The 17,950-nt window shown below is 38.0% G+C and overlaps 1 protein-coding gene across 1 annotated transcript; it reads right to left on the minus strand.

Moving 5' to 3' along the window:
• Positions 1-1,134: 1,134 nt before the first annotated feature.
• Positions 1,135-17,464, minus strand: RUVBL1 (RuvB like AAA ATPase 1). The gene is made up of 10 exons (XM_035894831.1): positions 17,382-17,464; positions 16,628-16,760; positions 12,575-12,726; positions 11,211-11,300; positions 10,209-10,358; positions 8,771-8,834; positions 7,339-7,537; positions 5,228-5,330; positions 1,973-2,064; positions 1,135-1,659 (listed from the first exon to the last, which is right to left on the minus strand). Exons 1-10 carry the CDS (start codon positions 17,427-17,429, stop codon positions 1,500-1,502), a joined length of 1,191 nt encoding a protein of 396 aa, XP_035750724.1. The 5' UTR covers positions 17,430-17,464; the 3' UTR covers positions 1,135-1,499.
• Positions 17,465-17,950: the final 486 nt, after the last annotated feature.

The raw sequence follows: 17,950 nt of genomic DNA on the forward strand, positions 1-17,950 counted from the left end.
AGTGCAATTGCCAGTGTCTGCCTAATGTAATGCTACAGAGATTCTCCCAGCGTGAGGAACCGATGACTTTCTGTGAAGGGTTTGTGGAAGGCTTAGTAGGTGTATGTATGTTTGGTGCTTGTCAGAAAGCTTCTCATTTAGGAATGTGGATTAACATTTTTGATGAGCTAGAAGTATTAATTGGAAACTTATCTTCTCCAATTTGCAGCTGCTAAAATGGGGTTTAAAACCGGGCTCCTGTGCAAGTTATTATTTCTTCCCTTCCCACCCTACCCTAAGAACCATGCTTACTTAAGTAAGTGCACATGAAGCGTTTTAAATCACTAAAGGTTCTAATAAAGAATGTGAGGTTAGTCACTTTATAAAGCTTCTACATTTTTTTCCTAGTTCACCCATTTACATGGTTACATAGATTTGTATTTCAGTGTTACAAGGATCTTAATCTTTAAATCATTTATCCTCAGGGTGCTGTGAAACAATCAAGTACTCTTGCTTTACAAAACACAGGTGCACACTGTGAACAAGAGACTGAGGCTAAGTTCACACAAACTCCGCGCAGAGCAGGATTTCAAACCTTAATTATTGGGTTATTCTTTTCACTATTCGTTCTGCTAACTTTCAGGTTTATGTATGAATATTCACACATTTTTGGTTTCTGATTTTTTTTTTTTTCTCTGATCCTGGGTGATCAAGAAAGTGGGGACAGGAACATAGTGGAAAAATAGCTAACCATGATGGAAAGCAATTTTTATTTAATCTGCTTTAAGAAAACACAAAGGATAAGTTACCCTGAAAGAAAGGCTTTCAATAGGGCCAAGATAATTACTGTTATGTATTTCTGCATTCTCCAATGAAGTCTTCAGAAAATAAAAAACAAGACCTACAAAAGAGTAAATACTTTAAAAAGGTCCCATTACTTTTTTTTTCCTTTGCTATAGATCTATTTTTGTGTTGCCAATCCATTTTACTCATACTTGGCTTTGTTAATTTCAACTTACTTTGACTGTTTCTTTAGGCAGGTCAACACCCGGGGCAAACAAATGCAAGCTTCCAATATTCTTGAAATATTTTATTATAAAGCACTTCAGACAAACTTTGATTCAAAAAAAAAAAAAAAAAAAGAGTTCTCATCTGTAAAAGGAAACTATTTTAAAACAACATTCATAAAGAAAATAGACTGTTCTTAAGCATCAACTTCGGTTAGTTAGAGCTCTTCTGTAATGAAATCTAAGGACAAAACTGATGGGTCAAGAGCTATTCTTTTCATATATATACTCATAAAAGGGCGACTAAGATGTTACACAGACATCACAGAGCATCTTATTGTTGATAATGAAATAGGGATACTTGATAATTAACTCTGGCCTGACAAAGCAGTCCAACATTTAAGTATTTTTCAGTCCCAAAAGAGACAAACCATTAACATTTCTCATTCAATAATTAAGCCAGCCCTGGGTAAGGGTTAAAGCCACTTCAAAGCACCTAACACGATAAGCTCTTTATTTCATATACTTCTCCTGTTGATCAGCCAAGATTTTTGCTGAGGATTTGGCATCATAGAAAAGTTCATTTATTTCTTCAATATGCTCTTTCTCAATGCTGTCTTTCCCATTAATCTTGGCAAGCAGGTTAGCTGGGGTCAGTAACTGCACAGCGTACCTGTGATCAAACAGAGATGGATGAATAATTACAATTCAGTGCATCCCGGTCAACTGAATGTATGTAGGGGTGGGAGATTTGTTAGGGAACACACAGCTCTACCAGCACTGTCAGAAGTCTGCAAGACCCTCCAGCACGTACATTCCTTATATGAGCGAAAAGGAGGGTTACCACTCTCTTTTAATGTTAGCACTGCTCTTAACAGACCACATTCTTATATGGGAGAGGGTTGTCTCACTTCCAAGAGTGAGTTATTCTACAGTGGTTTTGGCCCAGTCATACTTAAGAGAAAAGTCAACTGCAGTCAACTTACCTTAAAGTGGTCTTGGTACCAATTTCCCCTAAATGGTTTAGAGCTTCTTCACTAATATTAATTCCTTCTGTCTGAGCACGAAGTTTTATGATCTGTTGGGAGGGATGAGTAAGTGAGGAACCAGCCCAAACAGTTAGCATGCTATACTACTTAGCTTAGTATCTGGAAACTGTCAGCTTAGAGATGAGACATGCTATAAAACGAGATGCTGTGGAGAGTTATCCTAGCGTAACTTACCACTAAACCAGAATTTGTAGAATTCTACGTCTTTGAGTAGGCAAATATAATGTTGAAAAACTGATTATCACAAAAGGCAAGTAAAGTAACACATCTGGACTACTAACCCGCAATGATAATTCTGCATGGTTAGCAAAGTTTATCTGCTCATAAGGAGCAGAATATGGGAACTTATACAAGAAAATGGAAAAAGTATGCAGGCAGTAAGTGACAGCTACACCAGTTAGTAACTAAATTTTGCAGTGTGTCATTGCCGCTGTACAGCAGAGCCCTCCAAAAAGCCCTACAGAAAGCTACGCCCTTTCTTTAGCAGCTCACAACACACTTTTTATTCAATTGACAAGAAGATAGTAAAATAAATCAAAAAGTTACTTTCTATGATTCACCTATTCCTGCAAGAAGAAAAAAATCACCAAGAAGAATCTAATCTTTCAAGAACAGTCTCAGGCTTGTACCAGTTTGAAGATCTTTACGAAGTTGGAGAGCAAGATATCACTAATAAGCCTGAGCATATAAAGCTGTAACAAAAGTGGCACAAGTCTCTCGGTAGTCCGTATTGCCAGCTGAGTGATAAGGGGCAGACTGGATAATGATGTTGTGTTGTAGTGCTGAGATAACTCTGGAACTGCAAGCCTCATATAATACAGGTATTTTTCACTTTGGCAGCTTTGTAAACAAGATATCAAGAAGCACTCGTTTAAATTAAAGCCATAAAAATGCGCTAGGGGAGTCAGGGTAGGGAACAGAGTAAAAGAGAGGGGCTTGAAATGGCAGGAAGTTGTGCTAAGATATTAATACTGAATATTGGCAATGCTGCTGCAAATTGCAATTTCAAATTGAAGAAATTTTTTTTCTATCCTTTAGATCACTCAAATATCACTTTCCTTTCATTCAAATAATGAATGAAATAAAATACTTTACTCTTCCCTTTCTAGAACCAGGGTATCTTGAATGTCGCGTCTTTAACAACTTTTTTTAAATAGCTATCTAACAACTTGGTAGAACGTCACTGAAGGATTGGGGCCCAAGCCATTAACTCAGCAAATACATATATATATATAAGTTGCTATGAAATAGGAAAATAAGTATTTATCAGGTAAAATACATTAGGAACAAAAAGTCCAGGTTATAACCTCTATTATCTAACAGCAGGCATGTATGCAAAAAAGTTTGATTACAACAATACCTGACTAGAATATGCATAGAAGTGAATTTTTTCTCTATTCTGGTTGCACTAAGGTAACTGTGGGCTTGCTCTCAGAGCAGAGCTACGCAATGGGATTTCTACTTTATCAACACCAAGGGGAATATTTTGAACTGGTTATGAACAAACTTTCAGTAGATAAATGGGCAGTTCTTGTGCTGTTAAACAAATCAATTGTGAAAGGCCAAGGCAAAGAATCTCACACAGAAACATAAGCAGTGAAAAATTCTTCCTAGCATGAAATGAAAATGGGAGCAAAAATAGAGAAGTAATTTATGTTCGTCTTATTTTTAGCCCCTCTCAATTGTATTTAATTAGAAACTAAAGTTAAGTGTAATAGCTTCTCCTCCCAAGAGAAGTTGTCATTCAAAAGCCATAATTTAAGGGAAGATGAGATTATCTGACTATGGGAACATGATTTACGGGACATCATGTCTGTACTCTGTTTTTAGCTTTAGGAAATGCTACTGTAAACACTTCCTTTCCCTCACGCCTGGGGAGAGTGGAAATCACAGCACTTACCCAGCTCTTCTGAAAATCAACAGTTCAGAAACGAGCTCTTTAACAGTGTATTACCTGCACGATAATACAGCACGCTAGGCAGGTATTATATATAGCAACCTTAACAAAGTAACTCAGAGTACATATACTCCTACTACCCTAACTACACAAAATTCACACACAGTATAGGGAAGTCCAGACAACAGTCTTTAACATCTCCAGACTGAGTAAAAGTCACACTTTAAAATGTATTTTGTATACAGATGAAACAGAATTGTATTATTAAATAGCTGGGTTGCTTCTACTGTAATCTGTACCATAATGTTTTAAAGCGTCCTTTTAGGCACAAAAAAATCACCCTGAGAATGGCTCACAGCAGCCGCATGTGAAAAGCTCCTCAAACCAAGTGAAATGAAGCTTTGCCTCTACGTTTATATTCGATAAATGCCTTAGCTTCACCTTGGCACTTATCCAGCAGCAGGAGACTATTATCTTGTGACAACGCTCTCCTCCATTGACACTATCTCTTAAATAATACAAAGAATTGACATGATAAACCGTAATGTCTTCTGCATTGTGTCACTTCACAGCATTGAGACGCTAATGAGGGGGATCTTTGACACGATGCATCATAATGGCACCCAAGCATTATAATCGATACACAATACATTGTGATGGCCCCACAGGAAAAGTTTCGGGCATTTAGAAGCATATCTCTGCAACACTTACTGTGCTTACATTTCCAAACTTGACTAGAGGCATAAAAATCCTCCCAGTTTATGGAGACAGTCCTGGTAGGTTAAAGCTATAGTACAGGGCAGAGGCAAAAACGCAGCGCGTGAAGTTGCGTTCCTCAATCCCTCTCATCTCTTACATGGAGGAACAGCCTGAGGTCTGAGACTAAAAGTCCCAAAATGTGACACTTCATCTCCTACCAACTGAAAAAGCGTTACCTGCTGGAACCTGCAAACTCTATGGAAAGTGCATCTGTGCAAGAGGTAAGGTCAGTGAACTATTCATGCTATTTCATGCAAGTGAGATGTCACTTTCAGCTCTAGATACGTCCCCCAGTACAGCTCATTGGTGGGTGAAAATCAGACAGAGAAATTGCAGGCACAATTTTAACCAGCTTACAGTAAATGGTTACTAAAGCAGCATGCATTTAGGAAGTGGTAAGCTTTCTGGCACAAACTCTGGTGACCACAAAGTGTCAAACAGCGTTATAGTAACAGAAAATACAGAGACGCAGCAGTCATCCTGATAGAATAGAACTCTGGAGACTTTTTAGAATTTCTCTAAAATGCTGTGCACACCTGCTTCATTTCTTGGGGTGTATACAGCATGGTTCGGATAATCATCACTCTATCCAGCAGGTCCAGTGGTATTCCATGAGGAGACACGACATCCTCTGTGCCTCTAAAGGAGAAACCGAACAGAAAGAGATCAGATGCTATTCTGAGTTCAGTACATTGATTTTACTAAAATCTATTAGTTTACAATTCTTGTGTCTTCCCATAGAGAGACACTCCCCAGATACAGACAGGAAACACTGTAGTCTGAAGTTCATACCGGACAGCCCGAGGGAAACAAATACTATTTCTGGAGTTCTTAAACATGCCACTCAAAAATACTTACAGGTGGTGCTTTCTTTCATGTTTCCCTGAATTATATCTTACAACCCAGTCTAATCTAGTGTTCCAAAGTATCTTCCAGCAAGGAACAAATCATTCTTACTAAACTTTAGCAGTATCAGTAGAAATTATCTCTGCTATCATCCATTTGGAAAACATTCCCTCTTGGTGAATAAATCATTATTCTGTTCAATCCCTTCCCCAGTCCTTCCAGTGAATATTGCAGTGGTTTACATTCCATACTTGGAATCCAGCAAATTGATAAGTGGAGGTCTGTGCTTGAAGGATAGAGCAGGATCTAGACCCCAACCATTTCATTTGTTTGATGTACAACACCCAACAGCAAAGGCTGCAGACACATCTACTCTCAGTTTTCCAGGACCACCACTATTTGCTGTGAAGTCAAGACTGAAAGATATCCAGATTTCATGAGATCTACAGAATACAGGTAAAAACAGCAAAGTGCTGGTAGAGAACTACATTTCTAAGTTCAGTGATAGTATTCAGACACTGCAGCTTTGGCCATGGTCCTCCTTGGGAAATGAATCAAAATGCCCTGCAATCATCTGCTGTACTCCTGAGTACATGGTGTTCTCTTCTCTGAAGTGATTCCTCCTCTTAAGAGGTTACAGAATCAACTATACTATCCAATTAATTTTTCCCCAGCCCTTTTAAGAGCCATCAGCAGGCAAATCGGAGCATTGCTAACTTCTTGAGACAGCAGTATACAGTTAAGAGCTTGTTTTTAAGGACTTAATTTAGCAATATTAGATAAAGCTATGCTATGGAAATCTTCCTTTCTTAAATCAGTTTTTTTCCTAACAAGATCTGCAGTGAATCCACGCTGACAGATCTGCATTTTCTCTGAAAGGACAGCCTTTTTATGCCTTTGCAAAGCAAGCACTGCAATGTCCACCTTAAACGTTTTTGAAGGGCTTATCACCTTAACTTCTAAGCAATGCAAGCAGAGGAAGATTAATACCAGATGAGCCACTAAGAGGGAAAGGAATAGCTGGTTACACAGCTGAATTAAATCAATTTAAAGAGTAGCAATCATTGCTAATGACAGCTTGTTTAGACATAATTAGACCTAGACCACAAAGTAGCAGTAGAACTTAAGGAAGAAATCTGAAAGAGGAGAGCACTTCTACTCAACATGCAAAGAACGTATTGCGTGGGTGCAAAATATTGAAGTGGAGGCACGAACTGGAGTGGAGACAAAAACCAAGTTATCTGGCAAGACCAAATAATCACAAAATGCTAGACCAACACAGGAAATAAGGAAGGGTAGGGCGAGACTGAACTGTGACATCCTTTAACAGTAAGAACAGGAAGCTTAGGTCTGATGTAATGAGTATAGCAAACAGCAAAATCATCCAGAAGAAGCAAGAAACTATGATATTACAGGTGTGTAGCCCTGGTGCTTTTGATGTCCCTAATGTGCAAGCAACAGATGTGTTGAGGTATCCTATGAGAAAGGTAATTGTTACAGATCACCCAGGAAATAAGACAATTCAGGAGCTGTTAGAGAAAGAGGGATTTGTCAGTGGAAGTAAAAGGAGGAATTCCATTCTGCTTTAACTCAGTCGAACTGGCATTAAATGCCTGTCCAATCATGACGCTCACGAGCCGTTCTTCAGCACTGATGCAGCTTGTAACCCAGGGATGACCACAGATGTCAGCATCAGAAACAAAAGCCTTCAGAGATTATAACTGCTGCAACAGCTGGGTTCATAGAACTCCTGGGTTCATAGACCAATGCAAACTGGAAAATTCAACTTTAGACATCATACCTGATAACACAGTTTCCTCGATTGGAAGCAAAGATGACAATGGGGGAAATAGAAGATTCCAGTGCTCGGTGCAGGTATGTGAAACATTCAATATCCAGCATGTGAACTTCATCTACAAAGAGTACGCCTGGGACTAGCTCTGCGATGCCTTGATCTATGTATTTATTTACCACCTTATTTATCTCTCCTCGAAGTTTGTCTGAGAACAGAAAGAAACTGTTAGTTGTTCTGCTAGTGAACTATAGGTCTATATGAAGACTTAAAGCAAGTAAAATTTTCCTTTAACTTTTTCATGGTATCTTTACTGCCACAGGGAAAAATCTCTGTGACACTAAAATTCTGTAGCATTCCCTCCTGTACTGGGGAGACATCTGTGCAACGAGATATTTCTAAACAACTTCTAGCACTCAACTGAGTAGTTTGTCCCCTCACATGGCTTCTGAAAAACTATGATTTTTGTGGGTGTGGGGAGTTTGGCGGGGCAGGGGGGAGAGAAGTCAGTCAAGCCTCAGTTTAAAACATGAAACTTTGAACAAAGTCTCCAAGCATGACTGAAAAGAACATCACTGAAAGAATGAAATATTACTACTGTATTTCAGCACAGAATTTGTGTTTAACAACAGAATTATAGGGCTATATATATTTTTGTGAACATATGGATCTCAAAGCTATGCAAGATGTCACATCGATACATCTGACATTAGAATAAGGAACGTAACCTCTGGAACAGATGAAGTACTTCAAAAGACCCCCATTCAAGTTAGGTATTGAAACAGACTTTGATCTAAATTTAGATAGTCACTTACTGAAACATCGTTTCTTTCAAAGCAAAAAGGAGAATAGATCTTTTTTTTTTTTTTTCCTCCAATGATCTGTAGGTAGGAAGAGCAGCAGTGCACTTAAAGCACCAAGTCAAGAGCAGCAGTGCACTTAAAGCACCAAGTCAATAGACAGCTGCTATAGAGGTGTCTAGACCAAACCAAGGTTAGAGGCTTAAAAAGCCATTTTTCTACTCCACAGAAGTTCAGTATGGCTGCTTCACATAAGCATGCATCCTAAGAACGTTTTTTAGATTGTTGTTGTTGTTCACTTTGGCCCTTTGTCAAAGTGTGAACCTCAGACTCTCTGGCAGGACTGTTTTGAGAACAGGGGATAGCACTTGCATTCTAAGATCTATTTCCCCAGGAAGATAGGTGCAGAGTACAGCATATATTTTATCACTCTGTGTGTGAAACAATAACATGTTGTACTGTTTCCAGCCATTGCAATTCTAGCAGCTGTATCACTGCTTTTTGAAATCTGAATATTTATGAATAAATATTATGTAGGCGTTCATTTAGACATGGTGCATGAATAACCCTATTTTTAATCCTTTTCTAACCGGCAAACATATAGGTTATATTGGTCTAAAAATACCACACAGGATTCCTACCAGTAATTTCAGTTTTCTTAGGCTTCATCAATTGTCCCATCATAGAAAGGATGTCTTGCCCACCCTAGTAAAACAAAGTTACAGGTCAGCTATGACGTCTTACAGTGAACACGTACTATGAGAATTTTATAAATCAGGAATTGGTTAAAGAAGTTGTTTCTTGCAGTTAACTTGATACTTTATATCAGCACTGGTTAATAAGGTGTCCAAGGTTAGGTCCCCTCACTGCAGCAGTATTCTAAACATCATCATTTAGCTACCTCCTCACCGTTCCTTTAGCCTTGTTCATTTGGAGAACATAAAAAACCAAAATGCAGTACCCTCTTAAAAAAATTTTCACAGAGAAGCTCATAAGGACTAGAATTGTCAGGGAACACAGAGACTTTGATTGCCTGCATGCGCAGTAGGTGTTCAACCTGTAAACAGAGGAACAATTATGCTGAATTTTAAGAGTTATGAACACCTTTTTTTTTTATCATGTAACTGATTTTGTTGGAAAAAGATGTTTATTTTGAAATGGAGTACGTTAAGGGCTTGTAGTATCATGTTGTAGGGATGCCAGCCTTTAAACAAAGATACTGTATTGTTAGTGGCTTTTGTTTATGACATAGATGGAATTCCCTCAGTACTGGGTTTATGTTAAGGTACAGCAAGGAGTAATTCTCCTATTTTCAATTTTTTGCTGCAATATGTTCAGAGCTCTACTGGAAGTCACAAGGAAATTTAACAAGAGGTTATGAAACACTTCTGAAGGAAGCAGGGACATCAACAGAATCTGCAGCAGTCAAAAATACTTAGTGACCTTTTATCATAGTGCTTGCAGTTTCCATTTCACAGCCACAAAACCATAAACACAGAGCAGAATAAATTAATCTGTATTCAGAACTTCCGATAAATAAAATGATGCAGATCTGCCTGCTGCTACCTCACAGCTGTAGGCAACTTTCCTTCTGGAAAGAAAATAATAATCTCTTTTCCTGGTCAAGAGGAGCAGCCCATGCTGTTCTTTTTCTTCAGGGGATGGGGCACAGCAGCAGAGGGAAGGGGGAGAGCTACGTCTAGATTATGCATTAACTGTGAAGGTAGCGGATCCCAAATATCCATGTGGAAGCTCCGCTATGGCTGCAAGTCTGTTCTCTGTAGTGTTAGGAAATGTATTCTGATAAATATTCCATGACCAGGTGCGTGAATCCTAACCTAGCAACTGCCTCTTTAACTTGTTATGGCAGGGCCACTGAGGTAGCCAACTGCAGCACGACCTCCCTCCAGAGAGCTAGACCGGCCTTCATCATGTAACACCTACTGCTTTTCCTATAGCGGGATCTTTGGGGGTGATTTAGGACAGCTCAACTTTCTACATCTCCTTGATTATTCTAGTAACCATCACATCTATGTCAAGTAATTTTTCTGTAAAGACTTCATCTGTGGAGTCAGATACCTGAGGTCGAGCATTAGCCACATCCAAGTCATGCAGGGTGACATCCTGAATAATTTCCTTTTTCTTGTGCACATCACCCTTTGGCAAGGGAACATACTCTTCAGCTTCAAGGTCAAATTCTGTAGCATAGATATCACACCTGCCTTGCCTCTGAGAAAAAGCAAAGAAGAGAAACCCAGGTATAGAATTAGGTTCAGTGCCAAAACCTTGAGTGACATGAACCTGATAAAGATAAAGGGCTTGGTTCACAATTCCAGTCCTGACAAGCTTCAGCTGACAATTCTGCCATCCCACCCTCTGCTTAGCAGCAGGAATACCCTATCTACTGATCAAAGCTCAAAAACTCTGTTGAAAAACACCTGATATTTTCAGTGGTAAGAATATTCCACTCCTCTCTCCCCTTCTTTTAACCGTATGCAATTCTTGCTAAAGGACAAATCCAGCAGATTAACTAGAGATTGGGAGAACTGTTCAAGACTCCTTTGTAGGTGGGTGATTTATTATATGATACAAAATATTATGCTCATCCATTAAACAGCAAGTATCCCTGTACACTACTTTCTAAATCAGATATGAAAAGAATGCTAACTAATGCAGTATTCCCTTCTACATGTATATATCTTTTGGAGAAAATACCAGAGCGATAAAAGAAAGATTAAATACACTGCACATGTCAGCCTGAAAATGACTAAAGTTGCTTGGTTTTTTTCCCCCCCTTCCCTTAAAGATGTCTTGATCTTACAGAAAAGAAAACTCATCCAGACAGCATCAGTGATAGCCTCCTTGCCAGATGACCTTAATTGTGAACCAGGTGACCACGTTCTTTCAGTGCAAGAGAGAATTTTCTCTCCAGATAAGGAAAACACTGGGCTCTTTTTAAAACTTCCATGTAACCATTTCATGTCAGTTAAGGTTAATAAATCTGAGAGCCTTCTGACAAAGGCACAGAAAGGTCTGCAAGAATACATACACCTGCATAAAAGCGTAGAACTTTTCTTTTACCTTGACGGCTCCACTGTTTGCTTCAATATAAATAACATCACCAGTTTCCACTCGCTCCTTCTGCAAGCTTTCAAATATGCTTGGGTCCAGCTGGAGACAAGCAAACATCACAGTTGGTCAAAACAGTTCCATATTGTTATGGTAATGAAGGAAGAGAAATTTAGTTTAAAGCTCACTCCCACCAGACAAAATTAAATAGTACCTCTAGGATTTTATAAAGCTGTAACAGTTGGAGTAGTGATAGAGAATAAATCTGAAAGACTACATACAGAACTTTCTTTCTTACCAAAAAGATCTGCTATCTGAAGGAAGTGATGTTAAGTGTCAGAAACATAATGATACCAGTTACTATCACAAAGTACGTCTTTGTGTTAATGTAGCAATATATTTATACCTAGGATGCAGCACTTGCTTTTAAACAAAACTTTTATAAAAAATCTGGCTACAGCACTGGACTATGCTACTTGATTTCTTGAATCTGTACCCTCTGTGGAGCTGTGTGAGGTAGAGTGAATGTAGAATACATTAGATGCTTTTGTTTCTCTCAGTACATGTTTATTCACTTTTGCTCTGCATTTTCTTGTTTTCAGAGTGAACAAATGCAAGATGATAACCGCACAGACAGCTTTCATTTCTCTCATGCTCTGACAGGGAAATTGAACAACATGGGCAGAGACTCATACAAGAAAACAAAGGGAAAGTGGGTCTGAGCTGGCAACACACCAGCTCAATTTCCAGTCCACATCAAATATTCACTAGAGCACACCTCCCCGTGTAGAAAGAAGGGATGTGACAGAAACATTTATACTGAAGCAGGCAAGATTTCCCAAAACCATCCTCAAAAATTCAGTTGACAAATCAGGAAAACAAAAAACAAATGAGACCCTTCTCGTACGTTTGTTATCACGAACGTGAATTTATAGCCAGGGTCAGTGTGAGTGTATCACGGACTGAGACAGATCATAGTTCAGATTCCCAAATAAGCCCATTTTTCTGTGGTACTAGTAATGCTGCAAAACTGCAACAGGATGTCTTCCTGCTTAAACTCTCCTTTAACTTGTTGAAGACATACAAGTGTGTGCTGCCAAACAGAAAAATAACAGGGTCTGCTAATTGAGCCATGGGTTTATCCCCGATTTCAATTAGTAGGAGACAAGACAAACATCTAAGTATTCTACACAAAGCAGATGAACATACACGCTCAGGAGCAGGATAAAGTTGTCTAGCAAAAGAAAACAGCCTCCTGGCATCCCCACTCTGCAGAGATGGGGATCAAGAGCTTGAAATGGAAATAAGACCCGATAAAAACAGAAGATGCAGACCTGAAATACTTAAGGAAACTTTTGAGATTCTACCATACATACCTTCAACTGTTTGGTTCCCTTTGCAGTCTTAAGTCCTATAATTACATGGCTGATGGTTTTGCCGTAGCCCCCCATAGGATTTTCAGTCTCACATGGAGTTAGTTCTGTGACTTCTCCTTCATAAACCTCCTTGGTCTCTTTAATCCTCAAGCCTGAAAGAAATTTTCAGAAATAGTTAAAAAGAAATTTTAGAATAGTTTGCACAAACCAATGGCTGTATACACTCAGGAGTTTGCTGTGTTACTGCCAACAGAATGTAGCATATTATTAGGCTGCATTACATTTAATGGTAATTTTTTACTTTCAAAAGTAGAAATACGAGTTAATTGTCCTCTTCTTCAATATGAAGCGAGAATATTTATCCTGTGTCATTAGAGTGGAAGTTCAGCCCAAGTTCTGACTGCAAAGCAATTTATTAAACTCTAAGAAATTATTTTATTTCTGTCTTTATTATTGGTTCTTGAAGCAAATGTCAGCATCCTCTCTCTTTTTCCCTTCCCCAAAGAGGGGATGCGCTTGATTTGTTCCCCTATGCTCAAGTCAGAGAAATTATAATCTTCTGAAACTAAAGATCAGTGACACTAATACAACTGCAAGTTTTACACAATTTTTGTACCATTAGAAAAGCCCTGGAAAATAAGGAAAAAGACATGAGAGAAGAAGTAACTTCATAAAGAACTTTAAATTTTAGCAACTGAGTTAAAAATAACATACATTGATTAACAGGTATTGTGTTAAAACCTCATAAAACTATGAAAAGGTTAATGTACCATTTAAAATATTTTTCAAGTGAATAGTAAAAGGTGCGCTAAACAAAATTTAGCAGAATCTGCTATAATGCAAATTTAAAACTGTTTCAAAATAGCTGACAATGACATCCTTACTTTGTTGGTTTTCATACAGTTGAACAATCATCACAGTACCTGGGTAGCTTCTATTCCAGTCACAACTATTGTAATTAACTAAGTTATTTTAAATTGGTGAATAATAGAGCTGAAGAGTTTTACAGTTAAGACTGTTCTAGAGAAAAACCACTATCATCACCACCACTACTACAATTATGCAGACGTTCTAACTACATAAAAGTTCAAAGAACCCACATCTGAAGAGACTCTATAAAGTATTTTATGAGACACACATGCCATACCAAAAATAATGAACGGGCTGTAACAAGATATAAGGAAGTCATCCTGCCCAGTCTGAGGCTATTAGGACTTTATAAAACTTTCCTTGTTCCATAACTTTTCATTTTGCTTTGAAATAGATCAGACACTTCACCAGTAATCTTGAGTTTGGAACCAAATTAAGACAAGGATTTGAAATGTGAGAAATAGGTTAATTGTGCATAACATGGTAAATCCTTGGTAAGAAATGTTTGCTTTCTCTTAGCACTGTGTAAGAAGTCCTATATAAGGTTAAGTCCAGTAATTTTTTAAAAAATGTTTTTCAGGCATGCTAAAACATCAGACAAAAAAAATTAACGAACCTTTGAGTTATAAAACTGATGTAGATAAGGCTACGTATGCAAGCAATATGGGAACTGCTGGTACTGAGGTTTGTTTTTCCTTTTTGTTTTGTTTTTAAACTTCCAGCACAAGCTCTATTCTGCTCTGAAAAACTGGAAGCCTGTTTGTGTATGGGGTATATTTTGTATGCTGCATCTTTCTATTTCATTTCATCTGAAAAAAATCCAATTCACGTGCTCAGAGTCTGCTCCACAATGCAAACCAAAGCCCAGTCAGCAATGACAACCTAGAGATTTACTTCAAAAGCACACCTCTAATCTAAACTAATGTCATCATACAGATGTGTCTAGAGAAAATATTTACAGATGAACATGAGCTGAACAAAGGTAATCAATGCTTTGAACTTGCTGCTGATTATCCTTTGTTTTCAAATGAATCTGCATTTATCAACTATGGACTTAATTCTCAAAAGAGCTCTAAATTAAACAGAGACATTTCCTATTTACAAGTCAGAGGCACGAGTGTAAGGCGGCTATTGTGGGCTATTTCATGTTTTGGTTCAATAGCACTATATGGAGTTAAATAGCGCTTGTTTGATTTACTGGCAGCTACAATTTGGAGACACAGGGAACAGATATGCTATTTAAGTGGCTATTCCAGCAGTTATTTTTTACTGCAACTGAGCTCTAACATTAGCTACTGTCATCATCCTTGCCAGCTGCTAATAAGCTCTACACGATTAATCTCTCTCAGCCGAAGTTTTTTTAACCAGTACAACAATTCCATCTTCTCATTTCCCACTCTGTCCTTTTATGTTTCTTAGGTATTACAAACCCTCTACTATACCCCAAGCAGTATTTGGCCATGGGACTATGCCGTGTCTGTTATTAATAGACTCTCAATAATAAAAATTCTGTGAACTTGGAATCATCCTGGTTTCCTAATACAGTGAGGACTGTATAACCAGTCAAACTATTGTTTCTAAGAAAATAAAAAAAAAAGTAAAACATTGATGTTAATATCCCTGATCATTTTTATAAATTGAAGTGTCTAAACCCTCTGAAAGTAAAACACACAATATGAGCAATAGATGATTTCTACAGGACCTGTTAATAAGGAATCATACAATGCCGTCCGTGTCCCGCCCCCCAAAAAACCAAACACTACTTTAGGTCCTGGTTGACACGTGAGCTGAAGCTTCTCTTGCACCCAGTCACAGCTGACATTGTGCATACAAAATAATTTTTTTAAAAACACACCCTTTAAAATCATTTATTTACCAGGCAAGGAAGCTAAAACATAATAGAGATTTAAACATAATAAGAAAGTGTTCCATTATGAGAAATGGTAGCTACTAGTCCTTTAAAATATTTCAGAGATTTTTTTTTTTTTACACTGATAAAAATATTCAATAAAGGTTGTGTTATGAAAATGTGACATGGAATTCAACAGAAAGGAATAAAAGGAGTTCCATCTTTCATGAACACCAATATTTGTTTAGAAGCGTCTCTCTACTGACATTCAGGGAATGCAGGGAACTAACAATGTAGCTGGCTGTTAAACCTTAGAGAGTTAAAATACTGCTATCTCTAGAAATGACAACATGGATGGCGTAAGTTTCATCTGTTGGTTCAGGTTTCCAAATCTCTGACAGGGAACTTCATCACATCAAGGAAATATTGCAGACTACTCAGTCTCTGGCTTCCCTCCCCCAGGCCCTGCCAGATTCATGGTAACCAGAAGACTAGAGACTACTCAGAGTTGCTTTCTTATAAAAGTCAATGGAATACTTTTGTTTCATTGCAGAACTGAGAGATTTCTTCACCTTGCTGCCACGGAAGACTTAGGTATAAGTCCAAGGAGAAACATGGTACAGAAACCGGGAAAATTAACTGTTAATATGTTCAGTAGTAAAATCAGTTAGGCTATCTATAGCCAATCCTCATACAAACAAGGGCCACTTCTAACTGCATTTATCAGCTGTCAGCAGCAATCATATAAGAGATTTTAGATACTCATTGAGGTTGTTTTGCAAATTTAACCAATTTACATCAAACTTGTAAAAGCACTCTAGAATTGAGGAAGGCATTAAGGTGAAGTATTTATTTTGTGGGCATGGAACTTTCTTTGTGCTCGCTGGAATACTAAGTCAGGCTAACACTGCCATTTGGGAGTGCCCGATTTAGACTGCTTGCTTAGTAGGGTGAAATCACTAACATAAAAAAGGAGAGGGCATTTTCCTGTCTACAAGTATTTCTGCTAACGCAAGAAACTAAAAATAATTTTTCTTTCAGCTTTATTCAGAGTCACAGGCAATGCCAGGAGATGAACCTGGAGCATGAGAGGAGAATCAGGAGAAGTAGAACAAACCATAACGCAACAATTAAATTATGTTTTACAAACAGAAAATCTGACTTCACTAAGTGTGGAAGAGATTCACTAAATTAAGATCAGCGCTGAAAAAAAGAACATACAATAATCTAAAAACCACCATGACCACTGAAAAGTTTTTCCTTTTGAGATGCCTGGGAAAAAGCAAAATAAGTGTCATGCAAATGCTTAATTCTTGTGTTTTTCTGAAACTTACCAATTGCACGTCGGAAGTTTTCCATCAGAACTTCTGTCTTCTTGATCTCAGTGGAATAGACCTCACTTCCAACCATAGGACAAAAGGGAACTTTACTTCCCAGTTCCTGGGCAATAGCTAAAGCCAAAGCAGTCTTAAAAAAACCAAAACAAAACAGAAAGAAACCCCACGTATTAATTTTTATGAGAATTAACATAGGCTTCTTTCTGCACAAAAGTTGCCTCATCATACCACCTTCAATGTATTAACTATCAACTTAATGTTAAGATTATTCTGTCTGACATGTATTTCTCACATATAACAACCCTCCTTCCCGCAAAACAAGTTCAACACGTATAAAGTGACTTTTATCAAAAACTTGCATAACACCTTAAAGAAACCATACTGGGCATTTTGACATGTGATACAAATGCAAGAAATCTGAAATAGCACAGGGGGAAAAAAACCAAAGCAAAAACTGTTTAGCTTTCTAATATAACATTACCTTCTAAGACACTTCTTCAGAGACCTTATTACCTATGTGTCTGGTGGTTCCACACTAATGATGCCTGAACACACCACTGGATACTGCCAACGTTGATGACATGGCAAAAATCAAAATATAAAGCAGGAAACCATGTCAATACATTGATGAAAAAACATCCAGTTGATGAAAACATTATATAACCACTACCCTAAAATGGTTTTGACAGAAAATTAAAATAAAATAGATTTGGAAATACTTTATTTCATGTCAAAAAAAGAAAAATAATACCTTGCCAGTTCCAGGAGGTCCTGCCAACAGCACAGCTCTGCCAGCCATTTTCTTGCTTTTGATTAGTTCCACTATAACCCCACAAGCCTGTAAATTAAATAAGTATTTACACTGTTAACACAGGTATGGCTATAATACCTTTTGTTCCAATATTACTAAAGTGTTTAGAAATATTAGGTTTTGTGAGCCCCCTAAAAATGAAGAGGATTTCAATTTCATGAACATGAAATGAGGCAAGATCAGAAAAGCCTACTTCCTACAATCACTTTATCTAAGACAGACTTAAAAAAAAAAAAAAATTACAGACAACAAACCAACCTAAGAGCACAGACTCCCCTCCTGGAGTTGCATAATTACAAACGTTTAAAAATACAGCAGAAAATCAATCTTTCACTTTCAGAACGACTGATCAGCTAAAGCACCCGCCCGGGGCCAGACACCGGACTGAAACGGAAGCTCCAAGCCCCACTCGCACCAAATCTCTTGCCTTTCGGTAGGCTTCACTGCCTTTGATAAGCCAATTTCTACGCCTAAAACCTGGGAGGCAGTCGCCTGCTCTTGCCGCCAGC

This window comes from Egretta garzetta, unplaced genomic scaffold (genome assembly GCF_000687185.1).
Source record: "Egretta garzetta isolate BGI_Z169 unplaced genomic scaffold, ASM68718v1 scaffold215, whole genome shotgun sequence".
NCBI classification, from domain to species: Eukaryota; Metazoa; Chordata; class Aves; order Pelecaniformes; family Ardeidae; genus Egretta; species Egretta garzetta.

Bases quoted from the DNA above. Each gene is read 5' to 3' on its own strand.
- RUVBL1 (XM_035894831.1), bottom strand. From the start codon at position 17,429: ATGGCTGGCAGAGCTGTGCTGTTGGCAGGACCTCCTGGAACTGGCAAG. The intron at 12,727-16,627 runs GTAAGTTTCAGA...AATTTCTTTCAG, and splicing joins AAACTTCCGACGTGCAATTG to GCTTGAGGATTAAAGAGACC. The intron at 5,331-7,338 runs GTATGATGTCTA...TTTCTCCTTTAG, and splicing joins CGAGGAAACTGTGTTATCAG to AGGCACAGAGGATGTCGTGT.